Genomic DNA, 23,498 nt, shown 5'->3' on the forward strand with positions numbered 1-23,498 from the left:
GGTTTCTGTCATACCACACATTTCATGTTTGGGCCCAAGGCAGAGTTCACAAAAACAGGTTTAAAAAAAAAATCAAGGCACTAAAGAGAAAAAGAAAATAATTCACTTCGTTTAAACTGCTGTGTTGACTGTAGTTTGCATTTCTACAGTCTTAGAGAAATGACTCTTTTAAATGTGTAATTGAAATGTTTATCCACTGGGTGTCCTCAGTCAAGTTTATCAGAATTTAACTTTTCTTGAAAGCTTATCCATAGATACCTTTTTAAGAACTTAAACTCTAAATGAAATTTAAAGTAATGTTTCAGTGAAATGTTTGCATGTAGTTGTTGGTGTCTTGTTTTAGAGGCTGACATTTACAAATCTGAACACCTTTAAATACGGTAAGACTAAAGACTTATAGCATTTGTGGTAATCTATATAATCTTGGGGAAATAAGGAATTTGCTTATGTTAATTTTTTTCTTCTTGTTTTCTCTTTTTAATTTTGAAGGGTCCTGGCACTGGAGCTGAACAAAGACAGAGATGTTGAGAGAATCCACTGCAGTGGAGTTAACACCCTTGACGTTGAGCCTGTGGAAGGGAGATAGTAAGTTGTAGCTTCACTTTTCTTTCTGAATGAGTCACAGTCAAAGCTTGTCTTTTCAGATTGATTAGTTGACATTGCTTAAAATATATATGTTTAAAAAAAATTTTAATTCTAGCATTTGTTGAGCTGGCATTTATTCATTTAAAATAAAAACAGAAAATCAAATATGCAAAATGTTGCCAGATTGATCAATACTCCAAAATACTGTGACATAAATATATTCATATTAAATCAATAAACCAGGAATTGACATTGATGTAGGAGGCTTCTAAGTGCTGAGATGTGTTTTAGATGCTCTTTAAAATATAGCTGTTACTTTCAAGCAGCCTAATGGGGCCTAGCATGTAAAAAGCAGAAATGCGTTTGTCCAGTGAAGTTTGAAGCAATAATTTTACTGAGTACTTAGCAGCTCAGTGACTTTATGCAGTTTACCTAACCTTTCAAATTTTCAAGTGCCCTAGCTATTTGATAGGCATGGCCATGCTTAGCTTATTTGCCCTAAGAATTTGAGAAAATCTGTATTGAAAGCAGCTTCCCGTGCATGTTAATTGTTTCAGCTCATTGCCCACACTGTAGCTGAATGCGTTCCCCTAGTCACAACTTCTTGTCACACAACACTACTTATATGGGAAGGTTTGGGGGACGGTGCAACTCTATGACAGAATGCATGATTTGCACGCACAAGGATGTGGGTTCAGTCTAGAGCAGAAAGGGGCGGTAAGGAAGGTGGGCTCAGAGCCCTTCGTGTGAGCTGAGGCTGTAGTTCAGTAACAGACCCTTACCCAGTGTGTACACTGTCCTGGATTCAAGCCGTGGCACTGCAAGGAAGTAAAACCAGTCAATCTTTATGTGGTCCACAATTGGACTATGTATTTAAAAAAAACGTGCTGTGGTCTATTCAGCAGTCGCCCTAGGGTTTTGTTCCGTAGTGGAGTGTTGTCGTTCTCTTTAACAAAAACCAGGATGGGTCTGGCAGACTTGCACTTTTTACTTCCACTGCTGCTGTAATAGTAGTGTGTAAGGAGTGTGGGATGAACAGAGTTCTCCGTTAGCACGTTTAAAAGATGGAACACTGAGCTGGCTTTTAGGAACCTAGTCCCTAGGCTGGGACGCCTCGCCCAACCTTGATGCCAGGGGAGGAGCTTGGTCCTGCCTCAACTTTGATATGCCATGGGAGGCCTGCCCCTTTCTAAATGGAGGAGGAGTGGATGGGGACAGGTAAATGGGAGGTGGGGGAGGGAACCGGAAGGAAGGAGGGAGGGAGAACTGTGGTTGGTATGTAAAATAAATTTTAAAAAATTAATAAAAAAATAGATGGTGCACAAGAACTTCTTTTCCCTGGCTTTTCAAGGCAAAACATAATTATTTCCTGTTCAGGGACAGTTGTGGGGCACTCCTTTATAAAACAGACGCAGATCCAAGGAATAAAGGACAGCTGATTTCTTTTGGTCTTTGGTGCCAGTGGGGAAAATACACTAGTAATCCAGCCAGCTGTTTGGCATAGTGGTTCTGTCACCTGTGGGGTACAGTAACCGGTTGTCAGAGTCAGTCCGAACCGGTGGATTACAGTTCATGTGTGTGTGAAATGTGTTTGAGAAAAGTAGGCTGAAGAACGATTTCATGGTGCATCTAAAGTCTGAGCCACTTAGCACAGTAGCTTTCCCTTTAATACCCAATGAAAGCTACAGCTTTTTATTTCTTGGTTTGCTAAGACATATTGTGTTTAATCCCATTTAGTAGCAAGAAGAAATAAAGATGAAAGTATATGTCAAATTGAAAGCCAACTGTTTTCTTTAAGAAAAATCAGTGTCCGTGTAAATTGTTCAATATATTATATTGTATTAACATTTATCATCCACTACGAACACTGTAGCAAAAGCACTAAAATACACAGTCAAAACGAGACTGCACAGATCTGGTAGACCAGTACACAGTTCTACTGTTAGGTCTTATTTTAAGAAGACTATCCATAGACTACATTTTTAGTAGGTTCAACTGTAGACAATACATTTGCCTACCACCCTATGAAGATTAAGTTTTGTATATCTTATAAATTCTTTTAATTTATTCATCTTTTGTAAATTCCCTTTTTTTAATATAAAAACAATTCCCTAACTCTTTAATATGGTCATGATTAGCAGAATGCTAACCTCATAGTTAAATAATATTAGTGTCAGATACCAAATAGGAAGTCATTTAATTTCAATAATGATTAAATCTTCATGCTATTATTAAACTCAAAGGAAAACTTTGGGAATTATTTTAATAAAAATATTTCACATTATTGTAAATACCAATTCAATTTAAGAAAGCAACTCTCGAAGTAATCATTGGTGTTACACCAAGAATGCATTTACAGTACCTGGTGGAGAAACAAGAACACAGCAGTCTGAGGACGTAGCTCAGTTGGTACAGTGCTTGCCCAGTGTGCACATAGTCCTGGGTTTGGCACAAAGACTGGGATGGTGAAAAGCACCTGTAATCCCAGCTCTCAGGGGATGAAGGCAGGACAATCAGACCTTCAGGATCACCAGGTCATAAAGAATCCACACAAATCACAAACCATGAGTAAATGTAAACAAACCCTGGAAACTCCAAGATGTGTATGCTGTTAGCATTTACACGTGGAGGAAGGGGAGCTATCAAAAAGTGATGGGGTAGCTGATCTGGCTGATCATCCACAAATACCAGTGGGGCTGCTGAAAGCTTAGCAGGCCAGTCTGATTACAGCAGCTGACACCAGACAGCATGTCACACCTCAGTTACAGGTGGGTTAAAGGCCCACCTGAGGCTGGAAGGAGCTCAGTGTGGCTCCTGTAATCACTCCTAGGAGCTAATAGGTCAAAGCTCCCTGCAGAACAGCCCCACACCGAAGAATAGAGTCCAGCTTGAGCACTCTGCATAGTAGACACAAGGGGAAAAGACATCCCAGGTGAGAGTTTGGGACTTGAACAGAACCAGAAAATCTCTAATTAAAGACTCCTGTTTTTAAGTATCTTATCAAAAGGGAAGAAAATATATTTTAGAAGGAGGATTTTTTAAAGATAAAAGTTTAAATGTTACTCTAAATCCAGATTCAAAAATCCAAATTCTAAATCTAAATTCTAACTTCTGAAAGAGTAGGGAAAATGTGGAAAAATAAGAGATGAGATGTAGAACTAAGAGAATAAAGAGAACTGACTGCCACTACAGACAGTTACACTGTGCCAGACAGGTTACTCCATAACATGTGAGACTGCTAACCTAATATTTCAAAACTAGCAAAAAGTAAGTTTTTCATCCTCTGTGTGTGTATGTGAGTGTGTGTGCATTAGTATGTTCCTGTGTGTGTGTGCAGTTCCTGAGGCATCTGAACTTAGGTCATCATGTTTGTTTGGCAGACACTTTACCAACTGATTCATCTCTCTAGCCTCACCCCAAAACAATTTTAAAAGGGTGAATCCATGAAAGAATAATGATCTCAAATTGATCTCAGAAATGAGGTTATCAAACCCAGGAAAAATTAGAAATAAAAGAAAAATATTTCAGAAATGAACCAAAGTATAAAGAACACACGCAAATCAATACAGGGTGTAATTCCTTAGAAATCGAAGATGAAGAACAGCAAGAACTTAAGATCAGAAAGGAAGGAAAGAAGGACTGGGCTGTAGCTCAGTGGTGGAGTGTTTGCCCCTCATGTGTGAGGCTATAAGTTCGATCCCAGCACTAGTCTCTCATCCAAAAGGGAAAAGAAGAATAGATGTGAAGGTAGTCAGACAGAATAAAGGCCAAGAAGACCCAGACTGCACACACCAGGAATCCACAGAGAAGACCAGTGCAAACAAACAGAATAAATATGAAACTATAATAAAATAAAACTGTCTACTTGGAGTAAAATCTACAACTAGAGCTAGGCAGTGGTGGCAACAGCCTTAAATCCCAGCACTGGGCAGTCAGAGGCAGGCGAATCTCTGAGTTTGAGGCCAGCCTGGTCTACAGATCTAAAACTGTGTATAATGGGAAGGGTCACACCATCACTGTGTATAAGGGAGAGGGTCACACTATGACTGTGTATAAGGGAAAGGGTCACAATGTCACTGTGTATAAGAGAGAGGGTCACACCATCACTGTGTATAAGGGAAGGGCCACACCATCACTGTGTATAATGGGAAGGGTCACACCATCACTGTGTATAAGGGAAAGGGTCACACCGTCACTGTGTATAAGAGAAAGGATCACACCATCACTGTGTATAAGGGAAAGAGTCACACCGTCACTGTGTATAAGGGAAGGGCCACACCATCACTGTGTATAATGGGAAGGGTCACACCATCACTGTGTATAAGGGAAAGGGTCACACCGTCACTGTGAATAAGAGAAAGGATCACACTGACACTGTGTATAAGGGAAAGGATCACACCATCACTGTGTATAAGGGAAGGGCCACACCATCACTGTGTATAATGGGAAGGGTCACACCATCACTGTGTATAAGGGAAAGGGTCACACCGTCACTGTGTATAAGAGAAAGGATCACACCATCACTGTGTATAAGGGAAAGAGTCACACCGTCACTGTGTATAAGGGAGAGGGTCACACTGTCACTGTGAATAAGAGAAAGGATCACACTATCACTGTGTATAAGGGAAAGGATCACACCATCACTGTGTATAAGGGAAAGGGTCACACCGTCACTGTGTATAAGGGAAAGGATCACACTGACACTGTGTATAAGGGAAAGGGTCACACCATCACTGTGTATAAGGGAAAGGGTCACACTGTCACTGTGAATAAGGGAGAGGGTCACACCATCACTGTGTATAAGGGAGAGGGTCACACCATCACTGTGTATAAGGGAAAGGGTCACACCATCACTGTGTATAAGGGAAAGGGTCACACCATCACTGTGTATAAGGGAAAGGGTCACACCATCACTGTGTATAAGAGAGAGGGTCACACCGTCACTGTATAAGAGAAAGGGTCACACCATCACTGTGTATAAGAAAGGATCACACTGTCACTGTGAATAAGGGAGAGGGTCACACCATCACTGTGTATAAGAGAGAGGGTCACACCGTCACTGTATAAGAGAAAGGATCACACTGACACTGTGTATAAGGGAAAGGGTCACACCGTCACTGTATAAGGGAAGGGTCACACCTTCACTGTGTATAAGAGAGAGGGTCACACCATCACTGTGTATAAGGGAAAGGATCACACTGTCACCGAACTTTGACTTTTTGCCCAAAGAAAGACTTTTTTTTTTTTTTTAATCTAAAATACTCTGAGAATTAAGCCTTTGACATCTACTCAAGTGATTTGCAAGGCCGAAAGGCAGACATTTGTCAGTAGCATACAGGAATTCTTGGAGTACTGTACTAATTGCCTTTCTTTGGCATTTTACTGAATTGAAGTCAGATAACCAGAATAATCAGAAGGACAGAAATATAAGGGTTGATGATGACCAGTAATTCTAGAAAGTAGCAACACTTTATGTAGCTGTATAACTTTGTGGGTCTAGGGATTGGTTTGTCTGTTGGTATCACATCACAACAAAGAAACCAATTGGAAGTTAACATTATTTTAATTCGGTCTGGAACTTTAAGCTGGATATTGCAGAACAAATGACCTGGGTATTAGCATAGATGAATCGCAGGAGATGGAACAGTCAGGGAGCAAAGAAGCATGAAAGTGGGTGAAGGTCTGTATCCATTTAAAACAATCCAGAGAAGCCCAAAGGCAGGCGAAGTTCTGTGTCCATATAAAACAATCCAAAGAAGTCCAAAGTTGGGCGAAGGTCTGTGTCCATTTAAAACAATCCAAAGAAGCACAAAAGTGGATGAAGGTCTGTGTCCATTTAAAACAATCCAAAGAAGCACAAAAGTGGATGAAGGTCTGTGTCCATTTAAAACAATCCAAAGAAGCACAAAAGTGGATGAAGGTCTGTGTCCATTTAAAACAATCAAGAGAAGCCCAAAGGTGGGCGAAGGTCTGTATCCATATAAAACAATCCAAAGAAGCACAAAAGTGGATGAAGGTCTGTATCCATTTAAAACAATCGAGAGAAGCCCAAAAGTGGGTGAAGGTCTGTATCCATATAAAACAATCCAAAGAAGCCCAAAAGTGGGTGAAGGTCTGTATCCATATAAAACAATCCAAAGAAGCCCAAAAGTGGGCGAAGGTCTGTATCCATATAAAACAATCCAAAGAAGCCCAAAGTGGGTGAAGGTCTGTATCCATATAAAACAATCCAAAGAAGCCCAAAAGTGGGTGAAGGTCTGTATCCATTTAAAACAATCCAAAGAAGCCCAAAGGTGGGTGAAGGTCTGTATCCATTTAAAACAATCCAAAGAAGCCCAAAGGTGGGTGAAGGTCTGTGTCCATTTAAAACAATCCAAAGAAGCCCAAAGGTGGGTGAAGGTCTGTGTCCATTTAAAATAATCCAAAGCCCTTTAGTCATGATGTACTTCTGAGTGATGAATTATGTAGTATTCAGAAAAGAAAGGCAGTAATTCCTATAAAAGTTGCAGTAGTGAGTAACTAAAGGAAAAGAAGGGGGTCAGGGTTTGGAAAGGTCCTATGTGTGGACATCCTGAAGAACCCTTGATGAAGTGCACCTGTTTTTATTTTGTGTAATGGTGGAATAAGATGCAGAATGTCTTCAAAGTTAAATTTGATCTAAAAGAGATCATTGTTCAAAGAGATTTTCATCTTGTAAAAAATACAAAGGAATGGTACCTTGAATGAGGTAAAAAGCTAGAAACAGTGAAAATACAGACTGAAATAGTTTGTGTTCCAGTATATGGAATAGTCAGAGCCCTCCCTTTTGTCGGCTTTGTTCTGAATTCACTGCGCTATGCACTCCCTATTATTTTCTAAGCTGAAAATATGGCTGTCAGGGAAGTTACAGCTTCAAATTCAAAGTTTTTTTTTCAGATAAGGTTAATAAGTAAAACAATCATAATTGGAAAGCCAACAATCTAGTAGCAGTAGCTAGTAAACAAGCTAGTAGCAATCTTAGGCAGATTCAAGGGTAAAGTATGTGAAGTACCAAGAATATTCTACAAGTTAATTTTGCAAGTTAGTTAAATTAATATAAAGAATTTTCTGTTGTCAAATATGTACTTACATGTTACTTTAACTATTTGGAAATCATTTTACAAAACCTTTTAATCAAATAATTTACCGTCTCTACCAATGTAATAGACGAGTTTGAAGAACAGTGTTTTCCTTTTAACACCTTTGCTATTAAAAGTAAGACTGAGTAGCCGGGAGTAGTGGTGGCGCACACCTTTAAACCCGGCACTTGAGGCAGGGGCAGGCAGATCTTTGTGAGCTCTGGGCCTACCTGGTCTATAGAGTTCAAGACAGCCAGGGCTACACAGAAAAAACAAAAACAAATAAACAAAAAATGTAAGATAGTGTATGGGTCTTAGACCTCTCATCTCTCTCCCTTCTCGCTTCCATATTTCAGCAATGTATTTCTTCCTCAGTCAGTAGACTGAGTTTCGATTGTGACTTTCACACACCTCGCTGGCTACTTTCTCTTCCACATACAGGTACCAGTTTAAATACTATATAAGCGAGGATTCCGTCCTTGAAGCTTCAAGCTAAAATAAAAGGAGCTTACTGCCACAGCGGTCCCAATTACAACTTAGAGTTTGTGAGATAGATACACCATCTTTTCTGCTAGACTAACCTTCCATGGTCGAGGTGTGCCTGGGTTGTTCGCAGTTCACTAGCAGAGTGCCTTGTGCATTGTAGGATAAAGGAATTGAAGGAAGGGCCAGCTTCCCTTTGCTGTCACAGCAGCTTTGTCACAGAGCTGAAGAGGCCCCTCCCCACTTTGTTGTTACTATTCTCACAAATGTTGAGAGGTTGAGGAGGTGATGTGACTGGCCCAGGAACAGATAGCTACTGTCAGTAATAGGCTAATTCTGTTTTCATTTCGGTCAGATCTAAGACGACATGTAAAATGATATTGTAATGTTTTACTTTCTTAAGTAAATGCCTTTGCTGTGTTATTTCTTCTACCACCTTTCCTTTTTTGCAATTGTGGAGGTAATCTTGAAATGATCAAGGATTGAGGTTTTCTTTGTTTGTGCTTTTGTAAATGTTCAGACATTCCGCTTATTGAAGTCTGTTAGGATTCACTGTTCTTGTTATCTCAGTACTTAGGGGTATACTAGGTCAACATTCACAGATAGGAAATGGCCATCAGCAGGTGGACTTCCTGCATTGATCATGTGACTCTCTTGTTGTCAGCATGCTGTCGGGTGGCTCAGATGGTGTGATTGCACTCTATGACCTTGAGAACGGCAGCAGACAGCCCTATTACACGTGTAAAGCAGTGTGTACCGTTGGCAGGTGTGTATTTGAGAGTGTAACTCGTGAATGTGTAAACAGTTCAGTATTGTTTGCATCAAGTGCAAACATGAAAATAAGCAGTCATGTGCATGGCATAAGCAAATTTTTCAGTTGACAGTGATATCCCTTGATGCTTTCTTACAAACAATTAAAATTCAGTAGACGTTTTTGTCATGTGATTTCCTCCAGACAGTTTTGTATCAGCTTTCAAATGAAATTTAAAAAAAAAAGCAACAACAAATGTGCCGGGCAGTGGTGGTGCATGCCTGTAATCCCAGCACTCAGGAGGCAGAGGCAGGTGGATCTCTGTGAGTTCGAGGCCAGCCTGGTCTACAGAGCTAGTCCAGGACAGACTCCAAAGCTACAGAGAAACCCTGTGGGGGGGGGGGGGGCAAAAAAAACAAAAAAATTTGTGTCTTTGTTGTTCTGTACCTACAGAGTATATCTCAGTAGCTATGGTTTTTAATACCACTTAGTATAATGTTCATTTATGAATCTTTCAGCTAATTATAAATGCAAACTACATTCTCAACTCATGTTAATGGGGAACAGATTAAAAACAGGGTGTAATACATGTACAGGCAGTCCTCCCACCAGACACATTACACACACACACACACACACATTCACACGCACACCTCACACCTATCTTTCTTGTCTGTCTACTCACTCAAAAATGAAATGCTCAACTTGAACTGGGCAGTGATGGCACATGCCTTTAATCCCAGCACTAAGGAGGCAGGGGCAGGTAGATCTCTGAGTTCTTGGCCAGCCTCATCTAGAGAGAGGATTCCAGAATAGCCCCAAAGCTGCACCAAGAAACTGTCTCAAAAAATTTAAAAAAATCTCAACTTCAAAATATCCTATTTGTCCTGACTTCCCTGGTTATTTAATACTTTTTTTGTGCGGGTCATTTAAAGCTTTTTTGCCATCTCTCTGATCTGTTCTTAAGTCAGCTTTGCCTTAGAGACTAGCTGCCAAGGTGTGTTCTCACAGGGATCAGCTCTCAGAGCTCAGCAGCCACCCTGCTGTTGGTGTTCCCAAAGCACTGGGAAGGCCCCTAGGGCATGGTATCCCTAAGATTTATAATTGTGGGTTCACAGTGCTGATTTCATTTTAGAAACACATGTTTTGGAAAATCTCTCTGAGACTCAGCTTGTTTTGTTTTAGAGGTAATTTTATTTGCTCCATCATTCTTACCAAGTTTCTGTAATAATTATTTTTAAAGCATGTTGAAAGCTGTAAAAACTACTGTGTAAATGGAAAGGAATATAGCTTAAAAAAAAAAGTTAAGGGTCAGCTAGGTGGCTCAGTGGGTAAAGGTATTTGTCACTATACCTGATGACCTTAGTTCTGCCCCTGCCACCCACATGGTAGGAGAGAACCTGCAGTTGACACCAGGTCCATTTAGCAAACAACAGCAGTACGTCAGTTGCTGCAGAGCCTGTGAACTCCCTAGCATGGGCTTTTGACCAAGTTTACAGTACCAGGCACAAACTCCTTTCTGTGGAACAGACCTCAAATCCAGTCTTGACACTGTTCATTCACCACCTTGCCTGGCAGGTTGGTATTGTAGGGTTCAGGGTCCATTTCTGGGTAGTGTCATTGATGAGTCTTCTCTCCTAGTGGCCTGCATAACACCTCCCCACACTATGAAAGCTAGCCAGCTGGGAGGAGGGTTGCGGGTCAGTTCCAGCTTGATTTCTCCATGTCCTACAACCAAGGTATATTGTGTCTTCAGCAATACTGTCTCCCTGTCTAGTTAATGATGGGCGACCAAGATTAGTAAAGATAGCCTAGAGCCTCCCTGAGTGGTAGCACGGTATGGGAACTGCTTAAGAGGCCTGAGCCATTTACACACTTCCTTCAACCTTAATCAAAAGAGAAGGATAAATTCTAAAGTGCTGGCCTGGTATTCAGAGATCTGCCTGCTTCTGCCTCCTGAGTGCTAGGATTAAAGGTGTGTGCCACCACCACCTGGCTTTAATTTAATAGTTAATTTTAATTTAATAATTTTATAATCTAATGTTACCTGAGGTTAAAATTTAACACATTAAGTTTATTAAATGGTGAAATAGATATATTTTATATATTTGACATATGTATATATGTGCTATATAATGTTACTCTATGAAAAAATGTGATTTGATGGCTTTTTTGGTGTATAATATAAGTAAATATCTAGTGTGTCTGATTTTTATTCCTAAGTTCAAACTCTATGACTTTGCATTTCAAAATGGTTTTTTAATATCATTTTAAAAAATAATTTCAGAAAAATAATTCTTAGTATTTTGGCTTAGGCCACTTTGTAATATTTATTGTTGGTATACTTAATTTGTTTGTTCCTGAGCATTAAAAAGATTGTATTACCAAAATTACTCAATGTACACAAGAATAACATATATAGGAGAATGATACAACATTGTGTCCTGTTTTTAAATTTAAATTAAAATATAAATGAGCTTCTATTTGTATTTCTACAATAAGGACTGGTTTTATTTAAAACAATTCATCAGAAAGTCTGTATTGAAATCAAGATTCTTAGAGCATATCAAAGTTGATTCTGCTTATTTGAAATTGAGACTTATTGGAATAATGATTGTATCTCAAGAAATTGTGGAGAAAATTAGAGAACCATACTTACCAAATGAAAGACAGGCCACATCAGGGAACACAGCCAAGGTCACACTACAGAAATAATTCCCTTTGAACTTTGGTACATGTGACCAACATAGGCCCAATTCTACAGCCCTGCCTAGTGGCTGACTCTCCTTGGGATTTCCATTCAGATCTGGAGATTCAGAGTTCCAAACAGATCAATAAAGCTTAGCACACAGTTTTGCCCTGGGTACCAAGGAACAGGAAAAGACATTGCGTCGATTTCTATAGCAGAAAGTAGGTACTTGCTCTCTGCAAAACATAGGTTCCCTGTAACTAGGAGGAGTTTGAATCCTTAGCAGAAAAAGAAGGAAAGGCTCCTGTGTACTGCCATCCACACATTTGCCTGTCCAACATCTGTATATGCCTCCCTCGTAGCCTTTAAAATGTAGTCCTGACATAACCTAATGTTGTATCTTCAATATCAGAATTATAAAATTGTGGGCTCAAGTATACAGTTAACGCATACAAAACGATGGAGAAAGTGTTGTTAAAGTTAGTTCATACACATACACATGCACACACATACAGAAACGTGGGTAGTCACTACAGACTGTGTATTATATGCATCTGTCTCGAGGCCACAGCAGGCCTTCAGGACCTTGTCTCCTGTTCAGCAGTACAGATGCTCAGGGTCCTTGGTCTGTCTAGTATTGAGACTTAGACCTTCACTCTTGGAAATTAGAGCCCATAGTGGTCCTGTTTGCACAGGGTTACATAATGGTCTATAAACTTTTTTGTTTTATTATTGGAAATTTCTCCCATGTACAAATATAGCAAGCAGTATAATGACCCGACCTTCACAACTGTCAATCACAAGCAATTTGTTTTCTCATCCACCACATACTCATCCAGTTTCAGGGTGTTTGTTTGTTTGTTTTTTGAGACAGGGTTTCTCTGTGTAGCTTTGTACCTGTCCTGGATCTCGCTCTGTAGCCCAGGCTGGCCTTGAACTCACAGAGATCCGCCTGCCTCTTGCCTCCCAAGTGCTGGGATTAAAGGCGTGCGCCACCACTGCCCAGCCAGTTTCAGGATTATTCTTAAGTAAATCCCAATAAGATGATTGCATCCATCGTTACTGAAGTGAAGACTTCTTTGGTAAATGGAAACCTAGTACCACTGTCTCACGTGCACAGTAATCCCTGGAATCAAACATCTAGTGTTCAGATTTCCTTCTTTATCTCAAAAGTATCACAATGCCAGTTTAGTTAAGATTGAGGAAAGTAAGGTGCCATTCATACTGTGTTGATGACAGGTTCAGAGAATACACCCTGTCTTTTTAAGCAGGACAGCCTTTCACAAGATGATATATGTAACTGCATGATGAGTTACGTGAAACTAGCAGATCCCATTGACACCCACCAATTGCATTCTTTCGTCCCAGAGTAAGTTTCTTGGTAAACAGTATTGTGCCGATTCCCGTGGCAGTGTGAAGCATTCCACAGTTCTAATAATGATAGGTGAGAAAAGACTCACCAAAGATGTAGTTCTTCTAGTAAGGAAAACCACTGCCACCTTCAGGGTGAAAGAAAGTCCACTATAGTTGGCCAACCCCCCCCCCCCGCCTATACAATACAGGAGTGAGTGATACCCGATATCCCACATGATGAGCCTTAGGAGAAGGCAAGCCCCCAACATCTCACTATGAGAACTTAATCTGGAGATGCCTAGACATTCTCTCTCCTCTTCTGAACAGGGGTGTGTGATGTAAGTGTAGTGATCTGTATCTTTCTGCCCACGTCTGCTACTTTTTCACAATAATACATGTGAAACTCACTCAAATTGGCAGTCTCTAAATACTAATTGCTGTTTTGTAGAAGCCATCCCGACGTTCACAAATACAGCGTGGAAACAGTTCAGTGGTATCCCCATGATACAGGCATATTCACATCCAGCTCATTTGATAAAACTCTGAAAGTGTGGGATACAAATACATTGCAGGTGAGTACAGTAAAACCTTTCCAAATTGCTGTGTACAATAATGGAAAATTTAATCCTCACTGATACTAGTGTGGTTTCTTGCTAAGGTGTTCAGTGTGTCTGATGTGAAAGTAGTATATATAATTAAGGAGAACTAGGTGGTTGGGCTTATATCCTGATTAACTAACTTCTGCTGGTTAACATTCTGACAGTGGGCAAATACCAAAAGCACACTGCAACTCCGTTCCCTCGTCTGCAGACAAGGGCCAAGATGGTGCCTTCTAGAATGGTTTTGAGGGTTAAATGAGCCAACATACATAAAATACCCAGCACAAGGCCTAGCATGTAATCAGCATTCAAAACCTTCACAAATGCCCTTCTTAGAAGAGAATTAGACTTTTCCCCTCTTGATTACAAACTTTCAGGAAAAGGAAGTTTTTATAGTATAGCTTAGTAAAAATAGTAGAGATGAGAATTACAGAATTAGTAAAATATAGTTTATAGTACTCCTCCTCCTCAGCTTTCTATGTACCCACCTGTAAACCCTCTTTAGAGTTGGCACTTCCTGGTCTAGATATTAAGTTCTGTGCTAGCCAGGGCTATATAGCAAGAAAGCTATATTCATTTCCATTTACTTTTTTCTGTCTGAAAGAGAGAAAGAAAGAAAGAAAGAAAGAAAGAAAGAAAGAAAGAAAGAAAGAAAGAAAGAAAGAAAGAAAGAAAGAAAGAAAGAGTAAGGAAGAGAAAGAAAGAAAAAGAAAAATGAATGCAACATATATGGTAAAGATTAAATGTCATAAACTTCCTGTTTTGACCACAGTGGAGTACCTTGTAGTTAAACCAATCCTCCATTGACAGAACCAGCCAAGTTCTGTTTAAAGGTTTTGAAAACCTCCTAGGAATCTAGACCCTGATAGGCTGGTTCTCAGAGAAAAGAAAGGTTTGTAAAAGTAAATTTGACTTTACAGATGCTTCACTCTTGTGTTTATGTACAGTGGGAGCCTGAGAAGGCAGGCACTGGAAGCTTTTAAGAGACAGAGCAGCAGCTGCTCATGTGCTGTGTGCCTATAATTCTGGCGTTTGGGAGGCTTAAGGCGGGAGAATCATGAGTTTGAAACCAGCATGGACTAGCTTGTGAGTCCTGGACGAAAGAGCAAGACCCAGGCTCAGAGAGCAGCAACAAACATACACACAAGTGTGGGTCCCAGGTTCTGGAATGGGAATTGGGTAATTTGTTACGTTTGAAGGGTTTGCAGGGAATCCTTCTGGAGATAGTCCGGGAATTGATCTATTTGTATCTGATGTAGGAGTGAGGTCAACACTGAAAATAGAGATTTGTGAATCAGTAACATTCAGCTGAAGAGAGAAGGCTTGCATAGAACAAACCTGAAGGTGACCAGGGTTAGTAGGACAGAAGAAGAGGCAACAAACCATGCAAAAATAATGAAAAGGAGAGTGAGGGTCACATCCGTACCTCTCGAAACTGGAAGCCAGTGGAAAAGACTTTCAAGGACAGTGGGGCGAATGGCTGTGTTGAGGAAGCTGACACACCAAATAGAAGGTTTCAGTGATAATCACACAGTAAACAAGAAGAGTGAGACAGAACTAAGATTGCAGTGAGTTAAATAGTAAGTGTGGCCTGGAGAAACGACTCCGCTGATAAGAGCACTGGCTGCTCTTCCAGAGGACCTGGGTTCGGTTCCCAGCACCCACATGGCAGCTCACTGCTGTAATTTCAGTTCCAGAGGATCTGACACCCTCACACAGACATGAACGCAGGCAAAACACCAATGCACATAAAATAAAATTAAATAAATTAGTTTTAAAAAAGAAATGGAAAGTGATTAAAGATTGCAAAATTTGATGTGAAGAAGAGGAAAGAAAACTGAGGGGTGGTGTAGGTGAAATAAGCTTTGTTTATTTTGTTTTGGGGAACATTAAGATGGAGGGGACTTGACTTTCAGTGCTGCTGGGAACGACCCAGTAGAGATAATCATAACTAACCTTACACTATGATTGCCACAGTGTTGACAGGGTCTGAGCCAGCAGAGAGGTTAGCTTGTGAAATGGAAGAAGGACTGTTTCCATTAAGAAGGGAAAAAGCTTAAGCAAAAGTGACTGGCTGCCTGAGAGATTGGGAGATGTCTGATTCAGTGGCTTTCATTTTCTCTGAACTAAAAGATCTAATCAATCACCTGTTCTGAATGTGTGGGGCTGTTTGTGGACAAGGAGGAAGTTGGAAATGCTACAGGCTATTGCAGACAACTAGTTTAGAGAAGTGGTACATTGTAGGCTGGCGGTCATTACTAAAGCCTAGTTGTAGTGAATGCACCTAGGAAAAAATGATCAGGAAAGAATGCTAGGGACTCTGGGGCTTGTTGAAGAGCCCTAGAGTAGTTGGGGAAGAAAGCCAAAAGGATAGATGCTATGGTTACAGATAACTGCAATTTATCCTTCCGAAGGAGTGTGATTAGCATCCTGGAAACTGAGGCCATGTGGCTTGGAGAGGCAGATTGCTAACTAGCTAAATTATTGATGGAGATGCTAGCCTACTGGAGCGGAATGGTGAGGCTTGTCTTTCCTTAATCACTAGGATCTGTTGTGTAATTATGTTGATAAATTGCTAACTGTCAATTAAAAATATGATTAAAATTGGGAAAGAGAATTTGTTGCTTCGATTTTACACATTTTTAACATCTTTTGTTTAACAGGCTGCAGATGTGTATAATTTTGAGGAAACAGTTTATAGTCATCATATGTCACCAGCAGCCACCAAGCACTGTCTGGTAGCGGGTGCGTACACATCCTTTTGCCTTTTAGCATATAGGAAACACCTATTTTAGGATTAGTTAGTTAAAAACTTTAACCCAGGGAAAGATTATTTTAAACATTATAAACTAGTGTAAGTCCAGCACGTGCTATTATCTAGGATTCCAAGACTGGGAGTATCAAGTCTCTCTCCTTTTCTTTTTCCTCTGCTTTGATTCTTCTGGAGAGCTTGTGTCTGTTCCCTGAGGAGTTCTTTTGAGGCACTAAACTTTAAAGTATTTTGTGTGAACCAGAGAGGCAGCTTGACTGGTAAAATCGCTCAGTGGTAGGGCTGTCCGCTGCCATGCCTGATATCTAGCATTTGATCCTTGGAGCCCGTGTGGTCGGGCAGAGCTGACTGCAGCAGCTAGTGCTCTAACCTCAGCACACTCTGACCTATCACACACACACAAAGGAAATGTCGGTTTTTTAATTTAGAACTTTTCCAGTTCAACACAATAAAAAGAAAACTTTCTTAAGATTGTAATTGAAAGCAAATAAGCATTTATATGAATCCTGTAACAACAAAAAATTAATGTATAAAGAAGAAAGAAAATGTTAACTTCCTATTGGGTATCTGGTCCCCAGGACTCGGTTATTCCTAGGTACTGTGAGTCTCCTCACAGCTGAACATCAATCAGTTGTTCCATCTGTAAGAGCTAGACACTTAGGGGTTTTCAAGATCTTGCCATCTACTGAGCTGTCTCGAACAGCTGGAGGGACAGCAGTAGTCTTAGCCAGGGAAAATAGCTGCTGAAATTGAATGACTCCATGTGGTAAAGTGACAGAGAGCTGTACACATGCTCAAGTGCTGCTAGAGATTCCCTGTGATGTGTTCCTGTGGTTACCTCTCAGTTGTCTCTGAACTAGCCCGGCAGCCTATGCAGATCTGTAGCTGCTGGAATGAGAGTAGGCTGTGGAACAGACAGTTTGGAGAATAAAGTGCTAACACAGGAACACTTCTCTAGTCATAAGTGTTCAAGGTGGTTTAGGTGTTTGTCAATGTAGTGTGACATACATTTTATATTTCTGTGTAGATACAGTGGGAATGTTGTGATTCTTAATGGTAATTTGCTGGGCTCTTATAATTTAAAATAAATATTATATAAAATCTTTTCCTTTTTCTCTTTAACAGTTGGTACTAGAGGACCCAAGGTACAACTTTGTGACTTAAAGTCTGGATCCTGTTCTCACATTCTACAGGGTATTTTTTTTTTTTTTTTTTTAATTTGGAACAACTACTTTGAGTAAACTATTCAGTGAAGAAAACACTACTAACAATGTGTGCTTTGTCAGTGATGTGACTGATGTGCTAGTTGTTAAGTCAACAGAGAAATAAAAGTCCTTCTGTGCATTATTCTTGTCAAACTGAACTATTGAGACATTTATATGAACAATGACTGTAAGGGAAACTGTAAGGGATATGGAAAATAGAAAACCCAGCTCCAAGCCTTCAGCTGTTTCTACCTTTAAAATAAATGAGTAATGAAACTTATGTCATTAGATGTGTCTTGTGTCTACCATGGCTAATGAGGAAGCTTTGTTCTTAATATTTAAAAGTCTTTTCTCCTCAGTACAAATATTTTAGAAAAAGCCATGAAGCAATACTTTGGGGAAACTATATTAATATAAATAATTTTATTAATTTGTAGCCATATAGATCACCTAATTCTAAACAACGAAATATTGGAATATAATTCAGAAGTACACATTATTTATCAATCTCTGAGAAACATAATAAATATACCAGAAAAACTTGATGGAATGGGTAGCCCTCTTTTTAGTTTATTTTATTATTTTATGAGTATGAGTGTTTTCCCTGCATGTATGTATGTACAGCACTTGTGTGCCTGGTGCCCTTGGAGGTCAGAAGAGGGAATCAGTTTCCTTGGAGCTACCTTGTGGTTGCTGGGAACAAACGCCAGTCCACTGCAAAAGCAACAAGGCTCTTAACCACTACGCCAATTCTCCAGCCCAGTGGGTAGCAATGACATTTATTATTAATAATCACTGTTGATTAAAAAGCTAGGCAGATGAAAATGTCTGGTTTGAATAGTTCCATTAGGTAAAACTATTCTATGTATTTATCATCTGTGTTTTCTAGGAACAAAACTGTTAAAATGCTTTTTTCAATCAAGTTTTATCTTTTGTAACTTTGTAAGAAGTTATAAAATATTTTACTTCTTTAAAATGGTCATGTTTTATTGCCATGCATTCCTATTATAGAGATAGGTGCCTCAGTTGTGGACTGATTGACAAATCAGTCCTCGTATTTTTCCAAAGCCGAAGGCAATCCTTTTGTAGCCACAGGCCCTGGGTTGAAACCTCCTACTAATCTCACGCTGTGATTGAGACGCAGACACTGCAGGCTGAAGAAGCGACCATAGCTCCACTGCTCTTCATGCTTGCTGTTTTGTGAGCTAGGCAGAATTACTGGTGGGTGACTAACATTTTGTCTGCTTGGCTTCTGTTTTTTTTAATATTTTATAAGACATTTTATACGCTTGTATTTACAGGTCACAGACAGGAAATATTGGCAGTTTCCTGGTCACCACGCCATGACTATATCTTGGCAACAGCCAGGTAAAGTGCAGTATACTTGGTTTTATTATTAATATTAATAATTAGAAGCATTTTGAAAGGTTGCATTTTCCTAAGATGCACATTTTGTTGTATATAGTTGTTAGTACCTGGAAATGAAATATTGAGTAACAAATTTCAGTTTATATCAGCAAAGAAAGTTTCCTTTGCATCTTTTGTGTGTGTGGTATGTGTGCATGTGCACATGTATATGTGTGTAAGCCAGGGTTTGACACTGGGTGTCTCTCTCAGTCACCTTCCAGTATGTTTGTCATCCACTGCTCTCGACTGAGTTTTGAGCCCATCAGGTCAGGTAGGACTGGCTTGTTTCCATATCCCCAGCTCTGGGATTACAGAAGCACACATAAATCAGTGCTGGCAGATTCATGCAACTACAGAGGGTCTCCTGCTTTCTCTTTGTTCTAAAAGGTGAAAGCCTTCACGATGAATGATAATGTAAAGGAGCGCAGTGGTTAGATGGTCACCAGGTAAAGCCTGAGCACCAGTGGGAGGAGGGCCTGAGTTCAGGTCCCTGAAAAGCCAGATGCAGCTGTGTGTGCTGCTAATGACGCTTGTTATTTTCCCACATGGAAGTATATAACACTCCTCATTTAAGAGTGGCATTTTTTAGTTTCTTTAACTCAGAATTTTTGTTCTAAAACAAGTACCCACCTATCTGTTGATTTAGTTTGCTAGGATTTAATGGCTACTACCTGTTCCAAATACTGTACTAGGGACACAGGTTGATCATGATGTCAGAAAGACCAGTCAGTGCCTACAGAACATCCTAGAATGCCTTAGTAGCAGTAGACCTTCGGTAACTAGTACAGGAAGAGGTCCACAGGGTGAGAGTGGGGGCTGTTCAGTGGATGGAGAAATAGTAGACCTTCGGTAACTAGTACAGGAAGAGAGCAGGACTGCTTGCCCTCTGTCAGGTTGAACGGTGTGAAGGTGGGAGCTATTCATTGGAGGGTGAGATAGTAAAGATACGGAATGATAGGCTCTGCGAGAGGGGCTGGCTACAAGTACATAGGACCTCTGGACAACTGTGCTCGGTTCAAGAACTAGACTACAGCTTTACCGAGGTACGGAAAGCTAAACATCACATGACACAGACAGTGATTTGGGGTGTCTAAAGGAAAGTACCTCAACATATGGAAGTTGTGGAAGCCCTCCTAAATCAAAGAAAATCACACACACACACACACACACACACACACACACACACACACACACATTGTAGGAGGGATCAATGACCTGAGGAGGTTAAAAAGTATGTGATATCTGAGGTACAGAGACGTCTAGCCTGTAAGTATCAAAAGACATCTAGGACTGGAAAGATGGCTTAGACACTTGCTGCCAAGACTGCCAGCCTGAGTACATTCCCCAGAACCTGTGTGGTGGGAGGAGAGAACCAGCTCACAAACCTTGTCCTTTGATCTTTTGGCGTGAGCTCATGCACGCATGCATGCACACACACATGCCCACGAATGCATGTAAATAAGTAAAATAGAGCTTTTAAAGAATATTGGTAAGGTCCTTAAGACATGATGAATGGATCAGATTGGGATCACATGTTATTACTGGGTATTTCTTAGCGGAGAAATTGATACATAATCTGTCTTTGTTGTTTCACTTGAAAGATAGTGAAATGTCTAGTTTCTAGAAGATAGGAAATACAGTTTTCTAGCAAAAACTTATTTGAGCACAAAAGCAAATGAAAAGATACATAATAAGTCATTATGTATCTTATTTTCAAGCTTTTAATATAAAAAGCATGATATCCCAAATTAATACAAAATAAATGCTTAAATGATGAGATTCCTTAACTACATTATTGTCTAGATAGCATTTGAGAAATAATAGAAAAAAGTCATAATTAGTGTGATAGAATTTTGTCCTTGTGATCTGAGAAGAAAAATTACCTTTCTTTGCTATTTTTGGGGGACTGTTGAGTTTGAATGTTGAATATTTGCTGAAAATAAGAATACAGTACAATTGTAGGAATATATTTGTGCTATAGAGTGAAACCTCCGTATTCATGCTGGCACAGTAAAGAGTGGAGTCATTACCCTCGCTATGTTATGTCAACGTAAGAGTTAATTTTTTTTTTCCTCAGTGCTGACAGTAGAGTAAAATTATGGGATGTGAGAAGAGCATCAGGATGTTTGCTCACTCTTGATCAGCATAATGGGAAGAAGTCACAAGCTGCTGAATCAGGTAACAAAGACCACATTCACATAGAAATAGTCATGGAGCCGGGCGGTGGTGGTACACGCCTTTAACCCCAGCACTAGGGAGGAATAGGCAGGCAGATCTCTGTGAGTTCGAGGCCAGCCTGGTCTACAGAGCGAGATCCAGGAAAGGCTCACAGCTACACAGAGAAACCCTGTCTCGAAAAAAACAAAAAAAAGAAAGAAAGAAAGAAAGGAAGGAAGGAAGGAAGGAAGGAAGGAAAGAAAGAGAAAGAAAGAAAAGAAAGAAAGAAAAAGAAAGAAATACAGTAATGGTTTTTATGGTGGCTTTTTATAAATTGAAATCAAATAATAAGTACATATTGACAAATTCAAAATTAATTTTTGTAAATGGCATTCACCATGAATCGGTTTCTAAATCAAACTTAACTGTGGTTTTCTTTCTCCTAGATCCAAATAACTTTGTGCACTGCTTTTGCCCCACAGTTTCAAACATAAAACTCGTGTGCAACTCGGTTTGCAGATACTTTTACTTTAAGACCAACTGAGTAAATTCAGTTTCACACAGAAAGCTACAGTAGATTAAAGAAACAGTGATGTTGTGTGCTTTCATGTCCCCATAAAAACTACAAGTTGTGTGAGTGTAAGTCAGGTGCGGTCGCTGGGACACTGCGGCTCAACTGTGTTTTCGTAAAAGATTTCATTCCTGTGTAGGGGGACCGTGTGATGAAATGGGCTAGAGCTTCTCGGTTGTTGTTGTTTTCCATTGTAAAAGTGATACACATTCTTATAACACTGGAACAATTTTCCTTCCCCTGTTAAACTTTCTCTTGACAGAAAACACTAATATTTTACTTTTTTTTTTAAATTTCTTTTCTCTCTTGATAGTGCAGGGGACTGAACCCAGGCTGGCCTGAAACAAATGGCCCTCCTTTCTCCCTCTGCCTCCCAAGTGCTGGGATTATAGGCCTGTACCACCATTGTAGATTTTTAATACTTTGTCAAATGATTTTTAGGTTGGAGGGAAATATATGAAAGGGGTTGAAAGGTATTTAAAGTTTTGGTATTAAACTTTGCACTTAATTGAATTAGATAGTACAGTTTAGTTACTGAAAAAATTATACTTGGCAAGTATTTTGCCTGTCCTTCTCCTCTATGTTCATGGTTCTTTTCATGTATCTTATCTTACTTACACAGCCTAAACGTTGGTTAATTTTGAGTATGTTCAACTTTTAAGTAATTCATTAGTTATTCTTTAATGTGTTTCAAATAAGCTTAACACAGAAAAAGGTAAACTGAATGTGTTTTCATTGCAGCCAACACTGCTCACAATGGGAAAGTTAATGGCTTATGTTTTACAAGTGATGGACTTCACCTGCTCACTGTTGGCACAGATAACCGAATGAGGCTCTGGAATAGCTCCAATGGGAAGAACACACTGGTGAGGGACTGGAAAGGACCTTGTCAGTAAATGGGTCCGTGTTGTACATCTTACGTGCATTCATATACATGGTATTACATTTTCTACAGAGGTGACTTCATTTCTTCTCTTGAGTCACAGTTGGTAATGTATTTTGAAAAGATGCTTTAGGCATGAACAACTAATTCTCAAGTTAAGGCAAGCCATCCCACCTGGCACCCCTGGCACATTCCCCACTCTTACTGTGGTACTGTTGTAGTAGGGGCATACTCAGATGCTTCTAATTAAAAAATTAAGAACTGCTACAGATAAAGTTACCAGCAGTCAAATTTTACATTTAAAATGAGTCATATTCTTTTCTTTACCCCTCCTTTCTAGCTAATAATTCTCTGTAAAGTACTGGAGGGGTCACTTTGACTACTACTATTAATACTAGTATTTCTAATGCTAATACTGATATGAATGTCTTTGTATGTGCAGTGATGGGCATAGACTCACAGGCTTGTGCCTGCCAGGCAAGCACTGCCATACTAACTGCATCCTCCACCCCTTCTGTGTAACTGTGCGGAGTGGTCCTTTAATCAGTCTGAGGAAGGCTTAGGCAAGATGGAAAGCGAGTAAAGGTCTTTCAGTAGAGAAGTGGCAGGCTCATCCTGGAAAGGTGTTCTACAGTGTATGTCAACGTTTCATGTGATAAATACAAATGGTAGTGAACACATGTCCACGGTTAACATGGTTTATTCCATGTTTGTCACCTAAGGCATGAGTGCCATGCCTTAAGGGTTTGCCAGGAACTCCGTATCTAGAATAGGTTGTTTAGAGTGGATAGTAGAGTTTTTAATGGGCTTTACAAAGTAAGGTATTCATAAAGAAATAAACAAGGCTAATTTAGTATCTCTCCTACAAAGAGCACTTGAAGGGACTTGAGACACTGATCCCAAAAAGTCAACTCTGGGAGAAACCCTGTCTTCAAATTTATAAATGAC

At 39.8% G+C, this 23,498-nt stretch overlaps 1 protein-coding gene across 2 annotated transcripts in view; it reads left to right on the top strand.

Moving 5' to 3' along the window:
• Positions 1-23,498, top strand: part of Ercc8 (ERCC excision repair 8, CSA ubiquitin ligase complex subunit) — a 40,197-nt gene that overhangs the window by 3,219 nt on the left and 13,480 nt on the right. Inside the window, exons 2-9 of one of the 2 annotated variants that reach the window (XM_036207042.1) lie at positions 490-585; positions 8,830-8,931; positions 13,407-13,530; positions 16,221-16,302; positions 17,453-17,521; positions 18,834-18,900; positions 21,017-21,117; positions 22,409-22,533. In XM_036207042.1, coding sequence (XP_036062935.1) covers positions 490-585; positions 8,830-8,931; positions 13,407-13,530; positions 16,221-16,302; positions 17,453-17,521; positions 18,834-18,900; positions 21,017-21,117; positions 22,409-22,533 — 766 coding nt within the window. The remainder of the gene's footprint in view (positions 1-489; positions 586-8,829; positions 8,932-13,406; positions 13,531-16,220; positions 16,303-17,452; positions 17,522-18,833; positions 18,901-21,016; positions 21,118-22,408; positions 22,534-23,498) is intronic. The other variant, XM_036207043.1, reaches the window with a different exon arrangement.

This window comes from Onychomys torridus, chromosome 15, assembly GCF_903995425.1.
Source record: "Onychomys torridus chromosome 15, mOncTor1.1, whole genome shotgun sequence".
Classification (NCBI taxonomy): Eukaryota; Metazoa; Chordata; class Mammalia; order Rodentia; family Cricetidae; genus Onychomys; species Onychomys torridus.